General features: G+C 30.4%; 1 protein-coding gene across 5 annotated transcripts in view; it reads left to right on the top strand.

The window, feature by feature from the left end:
• The window catches only part of LOC126856438 (cyclic nucleotide-gated cation channel alpha-3), a 115,522-nt gene that overhangs the window by 23,147 nt on the left and 71,450 nt on the right, over window positions 1-20,925 (top strand). For all 5 annotated transcript variants that reach the window (XM_050604920.1, XM_050604918.1, XM_050604919.1 and 2 more), the window contains exon 2: window positions 19,456-19,730. In XM_050604920.1, the coding sequence (XP_050460877.1) occupies window positions 19,456-19,730 (275 nt within the window). The remainder of the gene's footprint in view (window positions 1-19,455; window positions 19,731-20,925) is intronic.

Raw genomic sequence — 20,925 nt, 5'->3', positions numbered from 1 at the left:
AATGTTCCATGTTCTTCGATTTGTTGCGGTAAAGGATTTATTCTAGTGAGTCCTCATGGGACTTTGAATTCCCGAAATCTTTGGAAGGCAGACAACGGAATCTCACGAATTTTCTCAGGTTTTCTCAGGAGAAGGTAGCCGAAAAACGTACGGCACCATTATGAGCTTGTGCGCGCAACCCTCGTGCATTTTTTTCCTATCTCGTTTTTGTTCCTTTCGCCGACGAGGGTGAAGACGTTATTATGAATCTCCAAGGTCAAAATACCATTCATAGATATTCAAATAAAAATCAAAGCTATATACTATACAAATTCATATAATTTCATTAAAAATTACTATTACTAGAGGTTCATAAAGAAATACTATCTTGTATCATTCCCAAACATTTTGGAAAATAATATATCTTAAATTATTTTTTGCGTGACTTTTGGTTTTTTAAACAAAACTGTTATATAGAAAAAAGATTTAGAGAATATTTAAATTTTATATAAAATCTCCGATTAAAGATGGTGCTAAAAGCGAAACTCATTTACGATAATCCAAAATTACGCAATCCAAAAATATTATTTTTGTTTTTAGAAAAGAGTCTTGTTAGTAAAAATAATTATAATTAAATAAATAACTATATTTTTATAACGTAAAATAAAAATATGATGAAAGTTTACAATCATCGAGCATTCACAAGCATTGGCACATATATCCATAATGCTAGGAAGCATGGAGCAGAAATAGGCCAGGCGTAACGCGGTTTAACGCGAGATATGCGCTTGCCTGAAAAATCAATTCGCTGCGCTTTAAACGAAAACTCAAGCACTTTTCTATTGCGACACTCGGCGAGAAATTTCAACGAGTCTCAATGGGCATGATGGTAAAGCGCCGTGAATAATCCGGCGTAAACGCGCGAACTGTTTTTTCCTCCTATATACAGGACACGGTTTAGAATTTATTTAATAGTGAAGTTACAGGAAATGCCGCGGCAGAATATCTGTATAAAAACTAACAAAACTTAAGATTCAAGTCTCATCTGTTGATAAGTTGCCACAAATTATTTTTTTAGAAAAGAGAAAGAGAAAGAGAGTAAAAAATTTCTTATTTTTTAAATTACACGCAAGAAGAAGCTTGCTTATTTCCTTTTTAAAGTGTACTATAAAATAATTGGCTTCAAAAACTTGGCAAAATTATCCTAAATATTATATTATAGAGAAGATAAGATAAGATCGCAAAAAATGATGCGGTAAGAAGAAATCTCGTAATGAGACAAGTTATTTCGTTTGTATTTTACGAAAGTAAGCGCGAATCCGGATATATCGCCGGTAGCTATTGCATAATTCACACATTGGCTTCGCTCCAATAAGCGGATTGCGTTTTCAAGTCTCGAGAGTCGGTCATAGTAATAAAAAAAAAGAATGTATTAAAAAGCTAAGTAGAAATAAGAAATCTATTATTTAAGCTTGAGTCTCAAGAGAGAATTCTTTTTAAAGACTAAATATACTAAAACTTTGGACAGATTTAGTATGTCGCATTTATACATTACATTTTGCAATTTATATTAGTTTTCCTATATATATATATATATATATATATATATATATATATATATATATATATATATACTATTAACTGAGATAATGAAATCAACACAAAACAGCATTTTCAATTGGATCATAAATAAAAAAACAATTAAACGATGGTATTACTTATAAGAGTTTTTATATTTATTCAGTATGTATATGTGAAAGGAATGTGTGAAAACGCGGGATAGTTATATACTTGAGATAAAAGTATAACGCAAAGATTACTCTCTGGGATAATTTTATTATCTTATTTGGAGAAAAGAGGATTAATAAGAAGGATTAAAAGATATTATTGCGTAACATTTTTCTTGAATAGCTAATTTGAAAAAAATCTAAGAAATTGCATTTTTTAAGGCAGCTGAGGATAAGGATTTGTCTTTTCAATTTTCCATCAGACATTTAACGAGTTATTGATATGGGTTTATGAGCAATAAAGGTCATAAGAATAAAAAGGAAGATTTATTCTTTTTAATTTTCTACGCAATATTTTTCGTGCATGTCTGTAATAAAAGCAGTGTATTCAAGATATTAGTGATATTAAACTGTTCAAATTCACGTAATTCATAATTTTTAGAATAATATTCTGCTGCTATTGTAATCTCTGATTTAATTAGTTGGGCGAAAATTAAGTAATATCTACTCAAGAAATTACGACTCCTTTTTAAAATTTTGTTGTTTGTAAAAGTTTTATTACTCCTTTATAGAAGCTTCTTATTATTCTTTTGTATATCTAAGTACCTTTGCTATCATTCCTTGGCAGAGTTTAATATTCTTATCGTGTTTGTTTTCTATTTAAAATTGTATCATCTAACTAATCATTTTAATTTTAACTTAATTTTCTCCTATTTTGTAACTTCGACTATGTCCAACTTCTCCGATCGATTTCCTGGAGATAAAGAATTCAATCAAAATCTAATCTAGCTTACAGCGCGCCATAGGTTAATGCACTCGCTAATTCGATAAAAGCTGTGACAATTAACAAGGAACTGTGGCAGGTGGAAATCAAGTCTACACTGTGGCAATCTATCTAACGGGCTATCATTGCTGTGATATCGATCATGCTGATGGATAATGCTGTTGATATGCAATAGCTCAAACCTCAAGCGGGTTGTATACGATAGACAAAAAGCCCGAAAAATTCTTTCATTATATTATTTTATGTTATATTGAAATGATAAGTTAGTTAAAATGTAATTTTAAATAAAAAACAAACCTGCGATAAAAATATTAAATTGCCAAGGAATAATAACAAAGGTACTTGTTAGATATATATATAAATAATAAAGCTTTTATAAACAAAACTTTAAAAATAAAGACAATCCATAAAATCTCGTTTACGAGTTGATCCATGGCTATTATTATTGATATGTATTTTCCCCATCAAAATTATTCTTATTTATATTGATCACTAAAACTACAATAATCGCATCATAAAGTTTCTCTTTAAGAAACTTGAGAAAATCATGACATAATTCAAAAAAGAAAAACGAGGAAGAGAGGGGGGGGGGATTAAACTTTTACCTATTTTCAAACTTTTATATAATGGATAACTTTTACTCAAAACTTTTTCTGAAAACGCATTTAAATCTTATAGCGTCTCGGCAAATACTTGAAAAAGTTTTAGGATGAAAGCGAAGTTCATGAAAAGATATCAATGCCATGTGATATTTTGCCATTTTTCTGCACATAATTTTCTTTCACCTCAAAAAATGCATAGACAAGAAAGATAAGTTGGAAAGCAGAAAAATTAAAGAAAATTATATTGTTTCAACTGCTATAGTTTTTTTTTCTATACTTTGCAAATATTTTCTTTTTAAAGATAAAATTCTTTGTAAAAAGAATACATAATAAATAAAGATCAGTGCCATACATTAAATGTACATACAATTGGAATTATTTATTATCGTTATTCGCAAAAGTATAAATCGTAAAATCGATTCAAACGATTAACTGCGAATGTAATACGGATCAAAAGGATTGTATGTTATGGAGATTTCCATAGAAGCATCTCTGAACAGATATTGCCGCAATACGAGGCGAACAAATATTTGTTTGCACTCACGGGTGCTGCAAAGCTGGAATTTTCAGGGCGCGGGTACATTTGCGGGGGCAACTTGGTTACGTATCTATCGGTCACGCGTGCGCGCATTCGTGTCATGTATGTGTCAGCGGCTTACAGACTTTCAACGTGCTCTGTTGACAGGATCAACTGGCAGTGAAACCGATACACTCGTCTCTCTACTATTACAACTATTTCCAACCAGCAAAAAGTATTTTTTATCCGTCAAATTTGATCAGTTTTGCTGTGGTTGGTGTATGCATAAATTATAGTATATATAACGTTTGAGTATATTCAACATGTTGACAGATATTTGTCGAATAACTTTCATGCAAATATAAATGATTTGTTTCAATATAAAGTCGATAGGAGGGAATATATTTTACTTTATATTAGATTATATTGTCATCAATAATCTCATTAAACATTAATTTTTAAATCTCTTTCATATCTTATAAATGCAACTTAAAAATATTTGCTACATTGAGAATTTGGAATGGAATATTTCATTTTGATATAATTGCATTATTTCTCCTGAATTATAAATATTCACGATTCTAGAGAGTGCAAGATTATTTGAATATCAGAAAATAAACGAATTTTTTATATAAACTGGTAACTGGGAATTGCTAACTTGATACTATTCATTCATAAAAATTAATGAATAATTAATTGAACCGTATATCAAATTGATTAAAAGTAAAATTTTTGAGTGAATACAAATTAATTTTACATTATACAGAAGACTATTTATAGACTATTTATAGACTCGAAGCATATAATCGGGTATATGTAAAATCATCAATTTGTATTTTTATTATGATTAAACTGATTATTAAATTAATAATTATAATTAATAAAGCACTTCAATATTTTTTAGAGAAAAATTCATTAATTTTTAGCAATTTTCTGTTTTTTATTTAATAATATTTTATTGATATTATACTAAATATATTTAATGATACTAAAATTTTTTTTGCAGATCGTTTTAATATAAATTACGAGTTGGGAAACAAGAGAATTGAATGGAAAATATTTAAAAATGGTAATTTTTGTTGTTGTTATTGTTGACCGACACAGATGTATTTATAAAGAAGTAATATACTTTCTAGGTATATGATCGAAGAAATAAAGTTTTGTAAAGTTTTAGCAGTCTCAAAAACGCCATGCGGCAACATATGATATAACAGCTGGAAGTTTCTTCAGAAATTTGGAAGCTTCCATTGCAAAATGTCTTGCATTCATTGTAAAGAATTTAGGAGTACTTACGGATACATCTCAACTTAAAAGCAATTTTTAGTAAATATATTCTTTCGACACAAAAAGATTTTATAAATTAGATTTTTTTTTTTAAATATAATAACAAATTATTTTTACAAGTATTTACACAATATATATGATTAAACAATCCGTTGCAAAAAGATTATCAGATTATCACTATATAATTAAAAATTCTAAAAGTAAAAAAGAAATTTTTTACTTGATATTTGTTTGATTTAAAAAGAACATAATATAATTTAATTTTAGATCTTGAAACTTTCAAAAAGGAAAAGAATTAAGGACTAAATATCTTTGATATTGAACAGAATAATTATACATTAAAAAGTATGCCACGTAAATTTCAAATTGCATAATGCAAATCCGTTCAATGATCGACAAACGACTGAAATGTTACTTTTTTCTTATTTTTATGTAAATTTGAATTTTGTAGATATTATGATAACGAATTTACACAATGAATGTCGTGATCTGAAACTTGTCTCTCGAATAAATAAATTAAATTGAAGATCTTTTTGTATTATTTAAGCAAGCAGATTTTCCATAATTGCGTGCATTTTTAAAGAGAGAGAATAATATATAAATTGCAAAGCTGTATTTATTCACAATACGGTAATATTTATCGATCATTTTGCATGGGATCTTATCCTTCTGCATGGGACAAGCTTGCTTTACAAGACGATCGCGTAAGGTGCTGAAAAGATTTGCAAAAGCAGATACTCCCAACACTCACCGCTTGCATAGCAAAATTCCGTTCAACTCTTTTACGAAGAATGCATTTACGATTCTTCGAAAAGGAATTTCGAAAGATTACAATCTTTTTTTTAAATTCCACTCGCGTACTTTCGAAATAAACTCAATCATGATTAATAGTATAACCTATATTTTTCATTGTTTATTTAAACGCGATGAAAAATTTATTTATCTAAAAAACTTTATATTAAATATATTACATATTTAAATGTTCTATATATATATATATATATATATATATATATGTGAGTGTGTGAGTGTGTGTGAGTGTGTGCGTGCGTGTGTGTGTGTAACATTGTTTGATTGATTACCTTTTTATTGATTAATTTTAATAGTAGACTTTTCTCTAGTGCAAAATTCTGATGTTCGACTGCTGCAAACAGGCATCAAATGCCAACGATGCCAATCGAGATGCACTTACAAGGAGGACCGCGGAATTTCGAATAAACTGTTCACAAAAATATAATTGAGCGAGTTATCCAACCAAACGCGATACAATTCTATTGTAATTCCATGTCTCTTGTGTGCCGCCCAACTTTATAAAGAATTTTTATACATATATAGAAAATATATCGTCGCTTTTATTTTTCATATTCTTCTACTGCTAGAAAATTTTTTTTCGATTAACAATGTGACTGCGTGTTTTTATTTTATTTTATAGTTTTTTAGGTAATATCGTTGGAACAATTGAGAGAATTTTTATACCTTTTCTCTATATACATCATATATGAATATATAAATAAATTTTCTCACATTCTGGAACATTGTCACATGAATTTAACAATGTTTTATACATAGGTATAACTTTATTTGTGTCTTTTCTTAAATTCAGTCAAAAGTTCAGAAATTTTAACATTGTAACACATTTATAAAAGAAAAAAGAAAAGTCCAAAGAGAAAGATCCAAAGTTTGTTTCACTTTTGGATTCGGTACGCGTAATGTATGGTTTCGATTATTTGAATCAGGCGCGCACGAAGGATCGATCCCATCTTTCGTTTACGAGGGTTACAAAGTATCGTTGTCACTGCTGTGTGTCGTGTTTCACGGGTATCAGGAAGTATAAACCCGAGTATTAGCCCGGTAATTGCATAATTAGTTCCGAGTAGTTTACATCAATTACCGATAATACTGTCATCATTCAATATAATGGTATGCACTTGTTGTATATTTTCTTTTCTCTTTTTCTTTTTTGCAGATACGATATCTTGAAAAAAAAAAGATAAGAATTTATTTGCAGCCTTATTTATAAAACATTGTTAAATTCATGTGACGTTTGTGAGAATATCAAATTTACTCATATTTTATCTATAGAATATGTAGCTTCAAAAGAAATACAAATGTTTTTCATAGAGATAAAATGCTAATATATTATTAAAAATAAATTTCTTTTTTACTTTCTGAAAATCAATTAATACATCCGCGTTAAATCTATTTTTAGCAAACAAATGAATAATTCAAATTTTACTATCCAAATTAATTTTTTTTTTTATATGGCAAAATAATATTTTCTCTAATATTTTTGGAACAATATATGATAAAAATATTTGCATAATATATAACTAATTTATATATATGCACATTCATATAAATTTCAGTAGGAGATCAATCAATAAGAAAAACTAATATTTTTTTATATAAAATAAAAGCTTTTATACTTTACTAAACTTTTGTTCCATGAATTTAGTACTTTCGAAAAAATTCAGCATTTATTTATAAGAAAAGAATTAATTGATACTGTTTCTTTTAAGTCGAGAAGACGTAGAACTTCTTTTCCGCAAATTCAATTGCAATCAAAACAAAAAGAATAAAACTTAAAAAAAACTTCAAAAATGTTTGATTTCACTGTTCTGACGGAAGGATGCTATTAAAACCAATGGCAGTCTTCGTAGAATACTTCCGAGTGTATGTCTTGAAAAATCGTAACAAGAATATAAAAAAATAAATCTGGTTTTGCGTCAATGCAAATCCAAAATAAGAAACGCGATCGATATTATGACTATTGTGACTGCATAAATATTCCGAGAACCATGCAAAGAATCGACTTTAGAATTTTCCCTGTCAGATTCATCCGAAAATACCGTAAAATGCATCGGGCGATCAATAGCAAATATATTTTGCGATTATTGTAGTGCGCAATCTAATTCATAGAGTAACAATAGAAACGTATATCTGCAAACGTACATTAATAAAATATTCTAATGCTAATCTTTCAAATTGAATTTGTCTTAAAAAATATTTTTAAGAAACATTTTTTTAAATTATAAATAATTAAAAATTAATTAGTTTTGTAAATTAAACTTTTTTTATTAATTAAATTTTTAGAAAATTCAGCATAAAATTTTATTCTTTACTATAATTTTATGACTTTTCTCAAGTGAAATTTAACATTATAAATATTAATATTAAAAATATATTTAATATTTAATATTTAATAAAAATAAATTTATAGAAAACAAGATTTTTTCTCTATAAAATAAAAAAAAATAAAATAAAGAAGATGGAAAAATAAAAAATTTTATATTATTAAAATTTATATTAGTATTTTTATCTATTCTATATATATATATATATATATATATATATATATATATATATATATATATTTATATATCTATTTTTTTCTAAATATTTCAGTATTACATTTTTACTTGAGGTAAATTACAAAATTATAATTACAATATGGAGTTATGAAGCATGAAATTAATATAAATTAATATATAAAATATTAATATATAGAATTTTTAAAATAATATTTTAAAATATTCTATATATTAATATTTTTATATATTAATTTATATTAATTTCATGCTTCATAACTCCATATTGTAATTATAATTTTGTAATTTACCTCAAGTAAAAAATGTAATATTGACTACTGAAATATTTAGATCATTAAAAAGGAAAATTAAAAAAAAAAAATTTATGGAAAATAAATTTTATAGAAATTCTCTATAAAATAAAAGAAACAAAATAAAAAAATAAAGTACAGAAAATAATTCTAATTTCAAAAGAAAAATAAGTTTTAAATTTAACCAAAAAAATTTCAATAATATGTGCGAATTTATGGTCACCCTATATATACTATATATGAATCCCAAAGCAAAAATTTTCGAATAAAAATTCCCGGACATACGAGTCCAAGATGAGAAGTCGCTCGGAAGCACGAAACATATTTTGCGATTGCGAATATTGAACCAGAGTTAGATTTATCTCCAGAGATGCATGTGAGCGAGATATACTTCACTAGGCATCTTCATTCGTCTTCAATAACGACAACGACGACAAGATGTGAGATGCATGTTAAGACGCAACAATAACCCCCGAATTGTCACAAACGAAATAAGCACACGATTATACTTGCGCGAGCATTTATACATATAATAAATAACATTACTTACGGTCGATGCGTCGTGCCGTTTCTCTTTCGTTTGCTCCAAGTACAATGTGCTCGAATCATTCGCATGCGTGCAGATCCATCGAAGACACAGGGTCGATCCCGCGGACTAATTAACATAACACGATATCACATCGTCATTTATTACGGCACTCCCGACATGTATTATACTTGCGACGACACTCATCATGATTAAATAACGCGAAACGCGACGATCGCTTGTTCGTCGATTTATACAGGATCCGCCATATGCTTTAAGAGCGTGACTACTTTGAATAATTTGAACGCGTCGCTGCAACTTCACGCCAGTCGCGAAGAAGTGACGCGGCGGTGACGCTACGAGCGGCGAGAGTACGCAGTGCGAAGGAACAGGTAATCTATTATCAGATATGTACCTTGATCGATTCTAAAGTTTATTTCCGATGCTCAATCAACCCATCGAATCGCTCACTCAAGTCTCTCGAAAGGACTTTTTTCGCGCGTGCGATTTATTCTTAATGTGGTAGAAGACGCGAGAGATACGTACGTCGCGTTTGACATTCCAGAGTAGTGTGATGCCGCCGCGCCGGCACCGCGCCAGTCAAAACAAAGAGTGAGTTCACACTACGAACTTTGCTGTTTACAATATATATAGCCTTTATTAACGCACATTGAAATGTAATATTCTAGCAAAAACAAAATGTTTATAATGTTGATTATTTTAGCAGTATTTAGGATATCTCTGAATATCATGATAGAATTGTTGATAAACATAGAAAGAGATAGTCAACTTAAAAAAGTATTATATGATATAAAATAATATATTATAATATGTACTTTCTTATTACGTAGGAGCATTATATTTCGATAATGGAAATATTTACGACGGTAATCTTTTCGAAATATGCTCTTTCCATGACTCTCTAAAGCTGAACGTTATACATGTAACGTAAATTCAATCTTTCGAATATATGGACGATCCACTTGACGTTACAAATACTTCAAATGCCTTCTTTATCCTGATTGGTTAATCGGACACTTGCAGAACGAGGCAGCGAAATGTACTGCTATTTCACATCGATGCGCGACAACGAGTGGACGCGAACACGAGACCGTGAAGGATTATCAGGTAATTGCTATCGGAAAGTTCACCACCAAAGTTCGATTAATCGTTGCTCGATTCAACGGAATTTCGTTTATAGCAGCGTTCTTGATAAGACAAAAGATACAAATAATGTATATATGTCGCGCTTGAAACTTTACAGTAGTGTGAACGCGCGGTAAAAAAAGCCGCGCACGCATCGCCGTGATACATATATACTTGTGTGTGCTCGCGTATTAAAAATTCCGTACATCGAAATTCAATATTTTATTAAAGACTAAAGAAATATTTATATAATGTTGCAGATCTCTTAACGGTATTTTAAATATCTGAATAAATTGTGAGATGAAATTATTCGCGAAGAGACGAAGCAATCAACTTGATGTATTATGTATCGCATCTTATTATGACTGCACATTGCGTTTCGATAATTGAAATACGTATAATGACGGAATAACGAACGTTGTGTATCTACATATATCGGTGAGTATTCGGATTTGTGTAACTCTATAATATTTAATTCTAAAATACTGTTTCCCTGTCTGCTAAATCAATCATACATCCTTGTATGATAAATTTGATTTATACCAACAATGTTTATTTGATTATTTATTAATATATTCTTAGCTATTCGAAAAATGTATTTATTTATATTGCAAATTGTATATCTTTTGTCAGATATCGTGATTCAATGCAGTTTTTGAATTTCGCGTCGACTATATAATATATATCGCGCTTGAAATCTAACCAAACTTAACTCTACTCTGACCGGAATTTAATCTCATAAAAGGGGATTTGCGGGAAATGGATCGAGGTGAGGCAAGTTATGAAATCTATGGGATATAACATTGATTATTTCTGTGCGAATCGAATGCGCCGTCGGAAGCATTGCCGCTATCGGTCATATTCAATCCGCCGTCGTTTGTGACACGTATTTAATTAGAAAATTTTAATAGGAAACGTCGTTTTGAAAGGAAGAAAAATACCGCCAAAGTACCACCTGTCATCGCATAGATTATATCGATTGCATTTTAATTTTTGCGAATAAACGGACGGGGACGACGCGTCTTGACGAGAGTAGCGAATTCACGACCCTAGGGAAATGTTTTTCACTCCTCTTGCGAAAGGAAAGATGTTTGTTTGAAGAGAGTCCACTGTTCGAAGTTAATTTACATTAGCTTATTCAAGTTTAAATTCGCGACTAAAACGCATTCTCCTCTTCTCCCATCGCCTCACTGATTGAGTGAGTGAGAAATGAAGAATAAACAAAGAGAAATAGAACAGAATTGAGGGCTCCTGCACTTGTGAAGTACGCGCGTAGAACACCTATGTCCTTTGTAATTTAACTTTGCGCTACGATCAATTAATTGTTATCATTGGGAGGAGTTACAATAATACGTTAGCTGATACTGATGGAGGTAAGGAATATTGTCGCTCGGTAAATTTAGATACAGATTCTTGCATCTTACCAAAATTGCTAGCTAAAAATTTCAAAGAGATGTATTTTATTTTGACAAACAGCGCAATGGCAGTATTTGTCATTTGAGTGAAATTTATTTTGCGACATTGATTAAATTGCATCGACGATAATAAATTCTCTAACGAAAATGTTTTATTTTAGGTTAGAATAAATACGAACATGGGATTGCGAGTTAACGAATATTAACAAAATATAATAATATAATATTATATCGCAATTATATATTATCTTTATATATCATATCGAGATCGAATCACTTGCTCACGAATAATATCATTAATATCAATTTAATGAACATTTATGATATTCACTGAAAATATAGCTACAATAAAATTTGCAATTTTCCATCTCTTAATGATTATCATTAAAACTGATAGAAAATCACAAATTTTATTATAACTATATTTTCGTTGAATATAAATACCCATTAAATCGATATAGATGTTCCATTCAATTAACAAGCCGTTGTTCCTCGATTAATTTAGTTGACCAAATAAAGTTCCGCATCTAGATAAAATCTTGAAAAATATGGCATTTATAAATAATCTTGTATTTCGTTTAATACATCTTTTTTGTTGGCATTTTTGGCACCGTGCGAAACGCGATAAATGGGAGTTTTATAGAGCAATAAACGTAAATTATAGATGCGTTACAAACTTGGATGTGTCAATTTCGGGAAAATCTAAAGCTTTTTGGCATAAATACGTCCAATGCGAAAATAAATCTATCAGATATTATTTAAATATGTCCATTCAACACACACATACACAAACTGCTGATAATCGCAATCATATTTATAATCCTTATTTGCTGATATGTCGCGCGTGCTAATATTGATTGCAATTTCTGCGCAAGATACAAATAGCTGTTTCCTTACCTATGTACATATCGATTCATGAATGTATATACAATGCCAAAAGGATCGAAGGTATGTAAATAAGAATATAACAAGATTTGTTTGATAAATGATAAACAATTTCACAAATTTTTTTTCACAATTGCGAAGAAAGATAATTACAAACAATGCAACGCGCTGCAGCTATTCTATCTAAATGCTAAAAAAGTCATTACAATGACCGCACTCGTTGCAACTCAATTATAAGCAATTATGGTGAAATAGCATTTAGTAATTTCGTATAATATGGGATTAATTTGTTTTCGATCGACTTGAGCAATTTAAGTTACGAATGTATAACGTAGCATTTCTATTTGAATTTCTAATGTGAAATAACAAGCATCTTAAAAAGCATCTGGCTACTAACTATAATAACGTGTAATTTTCATGAATTTCCATGTTTGCGTATTAAACTAATTAAACAACATAAGCGAGATCTTGTGCAACACAAGTCCGTTGTTATCAAAATTTGCGTAGAGAGTCCGATAACATTAATAATAAAAGCTCAAATCACCAGATATCTTATTTTCATGCCTAAGTTAAATGAGATAAGAGAAATTTTAAATCATATTTGTATAAAGAATGAATGTATGAAAATTTTTTAATTACAATATAATTATTAAAAAATTAGAAAATGTCAAAATATTATTTAAAAAAAAAAAAAACGCAAAAGATGTTTTAATTAATTGTTAAAAAAATTCTTATTATATCTTGTCAAAGCAAAGTATTTTCAATAATAAATGCTTTTGATTTTTATTTCATTTTATGATCTTTATGCGATATAAAATTTTGCTAGACAGAACTTTTTTTTTTTAGAGAAAATTTGATATATATAAAGCATTTAAGTACCAATTACGTTTACATACAACTCTTTATTAGATAATAATTCAAACTTTTTGAAATTATAAAGTTTTCATGGATTTTTGCCGTTCAATATAACTTTATTTTTAATTATTTGCTATCAAATTACTTGCTTATGAAATAAAAGGTCTTGCAGGTTAATATTCTTAAAATAACTCTTTTTAAAATGCAAAATATTTATTGCAATATATTTAAATCTTATCTCAATAATCAATTTGATCGAAATATTTGATGTGAAAATTTTGAAAGAAATAGAAATTTTGTGAATTTAGACATTTTTTTTTTGTAACGCATTGCTCCAAATATCTTTTTGTAATCTTTTTGTAAAATTTTCATGTATATTACGCTGCATACAATTATCATGGAACTTTCTGTATTTATGTGATATTTATCATTTATTGTACTACTTAATTACATCTGGTTATACGCTGGTGTCTACTACTATCTCAGTGTACAAACTTCATTAGAAAGAATTAGTAGAATAACTCTTTTACTAATTCAAATTTGGAAAGAGAAAATCAATATAAATTTTAATCAATAAATTTTAATGGGACTTTCTAAATGTTTAGAATATGTTTCGATAATTAAATGCCTGATAATAACGCTACTTTAACAAACTTCACAATAGTGATGTAAGAAAAATATATTATAATTTACCTTCAATTAATTAAATTTTAAGACGAAAGGATTAGAATTAATAATAAGAAGACAAAAAATTAATATGTACAGATTTTCTTTTTTTATCTAAAAGAGACAAAAGAAATCCAATACTTTTACATCATGATTGCTTTGCGCGTTACAATTTTATTTAGCAGATGAAAAGTGTTCACTCGGAAATGATTCGCTATTTTGCCCATTTTTTTTCGCGTGCGCGTGCATTCACCTCGCGTTTTGCACGCTCGATAACGCGTAAAACTGATGCGTTCAGCACTCTTGCCGCTAAAGGGTACGCGATCCGACGGATATGTACTCTATATATACTGCTAACGATAGGTAGGTACTCTAAATAGAAACGATGCAAAAACGTGCCGCTCTCTCTCCAATTGATTCGTTGCGCACGAATTCATCTTCGCATATCCATATATCGAATATTAAAGTACTACGCGCGGCTTCAGCATTTCTTCCCCTCTAAATATTTCCGCACATTAAATCGCATGAGTTTCGAGTAGTCGACTTTTTTCAGAAAGCAACTTTAAAAGCTTACCAAATTTTTTATAATTGATAATCTAAACGCGCATCGCAACACGATATTGTTGTTGTTGTCGTCCCACCTGCCGCGCTCCTTTTTTCGAGTTTCATTTGTACTTGTCACGCAATGTCAAAAACATGTAGAGATGAAATTTCTGCCACGTTCTTTATTCCATTGCAAACAGACATCTGTTTTAATTTTATTTTGGTTTTCTCTTCCTTTTTTATTTATTTCCTCAATTTTGATCGTTCTTTCTCGAACGAGTATAGAAGTGCAAAAATTGTTTGCCGAGTTCTATGTCGACGTACGTGATTTTTAGAAAAAGCGATAAATAATGCAAAAATTAAAAAGATAGAATGCGTATTTATATTTTCCAAAATTATTTTTGATTTAGGACAATAGTTTTTCAAATATTGTAATAGTACTTATGCAGTTTTTATCAGTAATATAAACGGTAAATTGTCGATGATTCTCTAACAAAATGGTTTGTCATTATCGGCCGTTATAAGCGCATTATTCAGAAATACGCATCTTTCGATTTGCTACACGTATCTTGCGTGCTACGATATGTAATTTCGTGACAATTTCTCGTTTTCCTCTAGAATGAGCATCTTGATCGATACATCTATGATGATACGCTCCAATGGTCACACTGTATTCGAAATTATCTCAACGACAATATACAGTATTAGGCTTTATCCGCTTGACGGATTGGTATTTCCTTCCAGGTCACCGATTTGATCCGTGCTTAATGATAATATTTTCAGAGACATTTTCGAGGAGCCAATCATATCATAACAAATCTCTTAATATGACTCTAAATATGACTATACAATACGTCAAAAGAAAAAAATTATCGAATAATGACAATGAAAATTATTTATTTATTTTTTTTAATATTCCATAGTCAACAATATATCGTTATATGTATAATTATATTTAAAATATAAAATATTTATAAAAAATGGAAAAATATTATATCGTTTTACACGTGATATTGTTGTGCAATTTGCACTTATATACTAGAACTCCATTTCATTTATATCATTGCTATTTTTGTCGGACAGATACGATAAAAGACAATTAATTTTGTTGCTTCATTCATTCCTCGTTGCTCTTTCTCAATTTTCTCATTGCAAACATTTCCATTTAATCGTTTGGTGCGCGGCGTCATCATTAAACTTACTTTTCTTCTGCGAACGGCATAGCCGATGAGGAACTGCCGGTGGGAGACGGATATTGAAATCGGCATGTTTTCGTTTGAAAAAGTTCGAATGCGAATATATATCTTTTGCGAGGAGAAAAGTCATCCGTCCATAAGGCAGCGAGTTCCAGAAATAATATGGCGCGGCATAAAAACTTTGAATTTTTGGATCGCTGTCAGTAATATCCCGTGAAAGACTTTGCGCGTATTAAAACTTATTCGCATCTATAATATACTATCGTGTATATGTATATACGTGAATATTCATACATATATTATAACAGTTGTAGTACAACAATGTTTTTATATATCCCATATATAAAACGTGTTTGCCTTTTTCTTTTACCTGAGATACGCCAATAACGCACATAGGCCATAAAACATTTTTACTGCACCAATGAAATCCGTACTCAAAGTAAAAATTTTCGCTTTGTTTTGTGTCGCGCAATTTCGATCTCGCGATAAATCACGATTACGTATAACGCCCTTCGATACGAGATTTCTTCCGTTTTCTAGAATATCAAATGACACAGTCGCGAAATCGTCGAGAGATTCATAAAAGATTTTTTTTATTTTGAAAGTCGGAAAAAAGAGCTGAAAGGACTCGCGCACATAACGGTAATAAATTACGGTTTATGAGTTATATCCCCCGGCATTTCCCTTTTGTTTTTGATTAACGTTTTAAAATGCGCAACGCGCGCATCGCTTCGCAAATTGCCGTCCGAAAGGATCAACCGGGAAGTACGCCAAGCAGGCCAAGTCGATAAAATTGGACATAAAGAACGTGCCCAGCGCGAAGAATGTAAATTCGATTTGGAGGGATCGTACTCCCATTGTCGACACGGCCGTATCGCACTGCCATGTCTGTATGCCATGTGGTACGTTTACCCGAACACAATATTTACTTGTCGCTGGTCTTTGAGAGAACAGTACAATGGTCCAAAGGATTGACCGCACGACGTGCCCGCAACGCGAATAAACCCACTCGCGCCTCCAACTAGAATTAATTTGTCCTTTGCCATAATGTTCGCTAGACGTGCCGCGCATAATTCAGGACCTTTTGGTTCGGTTGATCTAAAATCATATTAGCCACTTATCTTGAATATATATATATATATATATATATATATATATATATATATATATGTATTAATTTAAATTAAATAATATATTAATTAAATTAAAATTTGATAAAATTTGACAACAAATTTTTCAGATTTCATTTAAATTATATTATTATTAAAAAACTTTAATAATATAAATTTGATAGATTTCCTAATAAAATTGAAATTGGCTTCTTCTTCGTGACTATGTCAAAGATGATCAATATTTAGCATAACTTTCCAGTGTTTTATATAACATGTCTTTACATTAAGTACTTAAAAAGAAACTTGTTTTACTTTTTTTTTACTTAAAAACTTATCTTATTAATTCTCTTGGGCGTTAGAAAGCAATTACTTTTATGTCCAGTTTTTCTAGGACGCGAGAGCTTAACGAGACACTCTTAACTTTAATTGGAATCGTCTGTGACTCATATTTACTCCCATTGTTATAATATATATATATATATATATATATATATATATATATATATATATATATAGTTGGGAAAATATTGTTTTAATACAAAAATAATAATAATATAAAGAACAACAGCGCAAAATAATATATTGTTATTCGTGATTCACAATGATGATTCACGATTTGAGTTTGACTATCAAATAAAAGTAAATAAATTAATTATAATCTACAGCAATATTTAATTCGTGTAAATAGTAATAATTACATTTTAATTAGAGTTGAGCAAATGCACTTTTTCCGGGCACTCAAAATAAAAGGCGTTATTGAATATAAATTTGTGAGTTTGGTCGTTGGTTCGACAAAATCTCTTGCTGCTTGTTTTGCACAGTGGCATTTTACATTGCATTAACGGGAAAATAACAGAGGAGAGAAATGAAGAGAACGCCGGCGCAGATTTTCTTGCGATCATTTTTCTTCGCCGCGCCTTAATGGAGGACGTCAGGCGCGCGCGCAAGATTATTTGCGAAATAGACTCGAAGAGCAGGAATCTTGTGGCATTTCTGGAGTAACACTTCGTTGTTTGTGTATAATCAGTCACGTATTTTTATTCGTTTCTATTTAATTATTATTTAATTATTTTTCTCCTTTTTCTTATTATTCTCCGCTTGAAACGGAGCCTCTTTATCATCGCTTATTTATAAGCCTCCATTGTGCTATTCGATTTGTAATAATATTATTTAAAACTAAAGCTTTGAGAAAGAAGAAGAATCTTATGTGTCTCGCGTTTATTCAGAAAATTAATCTCATCGTATTCATAGCGCGTAGATATCGCTAATATTATTTGTTCAACTTTAACATTCTCTATGTGGTAATAGATATGTGATAATAGATTGTGTAATTATAGAAACGTAATCACGATAAAAACGATGATTCGAGAAATCGTGTTGATTAAAAAACAAATCGCGGTTTAGAGTTTGTGTAGAAAGAAAATTGTCTGCAGATGCGCAATAATTTTTCTCGCCAGGACTTATTCTCAGTTAAATAGATTCGCAAGATGACAGGAGTGAGCTTGCTCTGCTCGGATTTTGCGCCTCTTATCATGTCACGCTTCGTTACTATCTAGCAAAAGTGGATGAGCCGTAATCTCACGAGAAGCAAGAAAGCGAGACTCGTCCCGTTGTAGTCCTTTTGACATTGCAGTGTCATAGCGCACGAAGATAATGACAAGGTGGCCTCATCTTCTCGCGAAACTTGCTTATTCCCTCTCGCATTTTCCGACATTTGCAGTATTGACCTTGAATTCATGTACCGAATCGGCATTATTTTCTTACACAATATTTTTATATTATCTTACGCATTTGATAAAGAATAATAATATGAAGACGATTAGAGAAGAAAAAAGAATACGTTACAAGACTTAAGAAAGAATAAAGGTTTAAAAGTTTTTCTTTTTTTTTATAAAAACTAAAACTTCTTTTCTTCCCCTTCCCATAGAGTTCTATTGTAATATTCTTACTGAAATCGAATCTAAAAAACCGAGTCTTTGAAAAGAAGTTTTTTATTTCTTATATTTCGCACACCATATTTCTCTTTTTGCATCTCATGAATATCGTACGTTATCCGCGCCTCATTAGACAGGAAATTCTACCCGACTGCAGCGGAATCTTTCTTGTACTGTAAACGTCATCACATCCACAGGTGGTAACCGACACATGAATGTTCATTACTATTTTTCCGAGCACAAATATCATTTTACTGTAAATACTCGTAATATTATTGCAGATACAAGAGTATTATATATCTAATATGCATATCTAATTACTTATAGAATAATTATACAGTTCATTATTAGTGTACGCAATAATAAGTAACGGTATACGTATTTTTATATCATGAATTTTTAAAGGCTTCTGAAAAAGTAAACGCGATATATTCGCACGATGTATACGAAAGAAATTAGTCTCATAAATCATTGCGAAACATTTAAAAATCTCTGTTTTCATGTATTTGATTTTAAATCTAGATGGATGGATGCAAATCGCAAATATTGCGTGAAATCGCAAAGTGACATATTTGGAAAAAAAAATAAAGAGTGTCAAATCTTTATAAATTGGATTAAAAAAGAATTGTCACAATTGTACACAATTTCTTTCGTTGATCTTACAGGCGTCATCAGTGGCGGTGTGAGACATCGTCTGAGCGGTGGCTCTGCGTCCGCCTTGAGCTGCGGGGGCGAAAAGTACCGGGACATTAAAGGTGGAAGGACCGGTGACGGTCGAGCCGGAGGCGGTGGCAGGGAAAAAGAGGATGACACCAAGAGCGCGGAGAACGTGTCCAGGGGAGTTTTACCCTCAAGGCAGAGCCTCTTGGATCTCGTCAGCGGTAAATTCATGGGCCGACACACACCCACCCACCACTACTATCACCAGCAACAGCAGCAGGTTGGTTAGCTGCGATTTTACATGGGTAAAATATTCTTTTTGCTACGACACTCGTTGGTAGAAAATATTCTCGATGAGGACATTTCGCGCGCGCGCGCGCACATTGAACGCTCGATGTTGGTCCACGAATATCTTTCCCTGCAGATACAAATTTGATTTTTGGCGAATAATTTTGCAATTCTATCTACGTTAAGAAAATTGGAGGATTTGACTGAAAAAGACCACGGAAAGAACAAAACATGCATTTCTTTCACTATGCTATTTCTTGCTTGTTACATTTCAACTTTTTTTGTTGCAAAAAATACAGAGTTTAAAATTTTCTAACAAGTTTTTAAATAGCCATTACATGTATTATCTTTCTTAAGTACATTGTTTAATTCTAAAATTTTAAGAGAGAAAACATTAAAAAGTTGTCAAAAAATTTAGTTTTAAAACCTAAATAAATAAATTCTATATTATACACGTAGATATACATATATTAAAGATTGCATCTTTTAAAAAGAATCAAAACGCGAAAAAATAGAGGACAGTGGAAGAATGAGAAAATAGAAGAAAAATTTTTTTTAACTTGGGCTTTATCAGCTTAATATTTTAGCCGAGATTATAATAGCAAAGTAACCGTATTGCATTTGTTTTCGCGAAAAGAGTCATACATGTATCCGGGTTTACCGCGACAGGCAGGCTTAATTCGACGAACTATTCGACGTGAAAAAAAATTTGCAAGAACAATCTCGCAAGCGGATAACAACGTTCGCAGTATTCGCTCCGTCCAGTATGCATGACAACCGCATGGCAGCCATACCTCGATGGCTCGGATGTTGCATGAATAAACTGGTGCGGAAAATATGTGTGCTACGAGAATTTCCGCGATATATGAAAAACAACTAGAACGGTTATATGCGCTCGTACGTACAGTCAATGGTTAAATAAAGTACAATGGATATATATATATATATATATATATATATATATATATATATATATATATATATATTAAGCAATCGGCACTGTTGAGTATTTTTGGTCCTGCAAAAAATAGCAAAAAATATTTGAAATTAAAATAATTATGAAAAGATAATTGTATTTGTAGTTAATATTTATCGATTAAAAAAAAGATTTTTTACATTTTTATAATATATTTACGCTACATATTTATACAGTGTATTTATACCGTATATCTCCGTATATATATATA

This window comes from Cataglyphis hispanica, chromosome 18 (assembly GCF_021464435.1).
Source record: "Cataglyphis hispanica isolate Lineage 1 chromosome 18, ULB_Chis1_1.0, whole genome shotgun sequence".
Taxonomy (NCBI): Eukaryota; Metazoa; Arthropoda; class Insecta; order Hymenoptera; family Formicidae; genus Cataglyphis; species Cataglyphis hispanica.
This window is presented reverse-complemented; position numbering and strand designations above follow the sequence as displayed.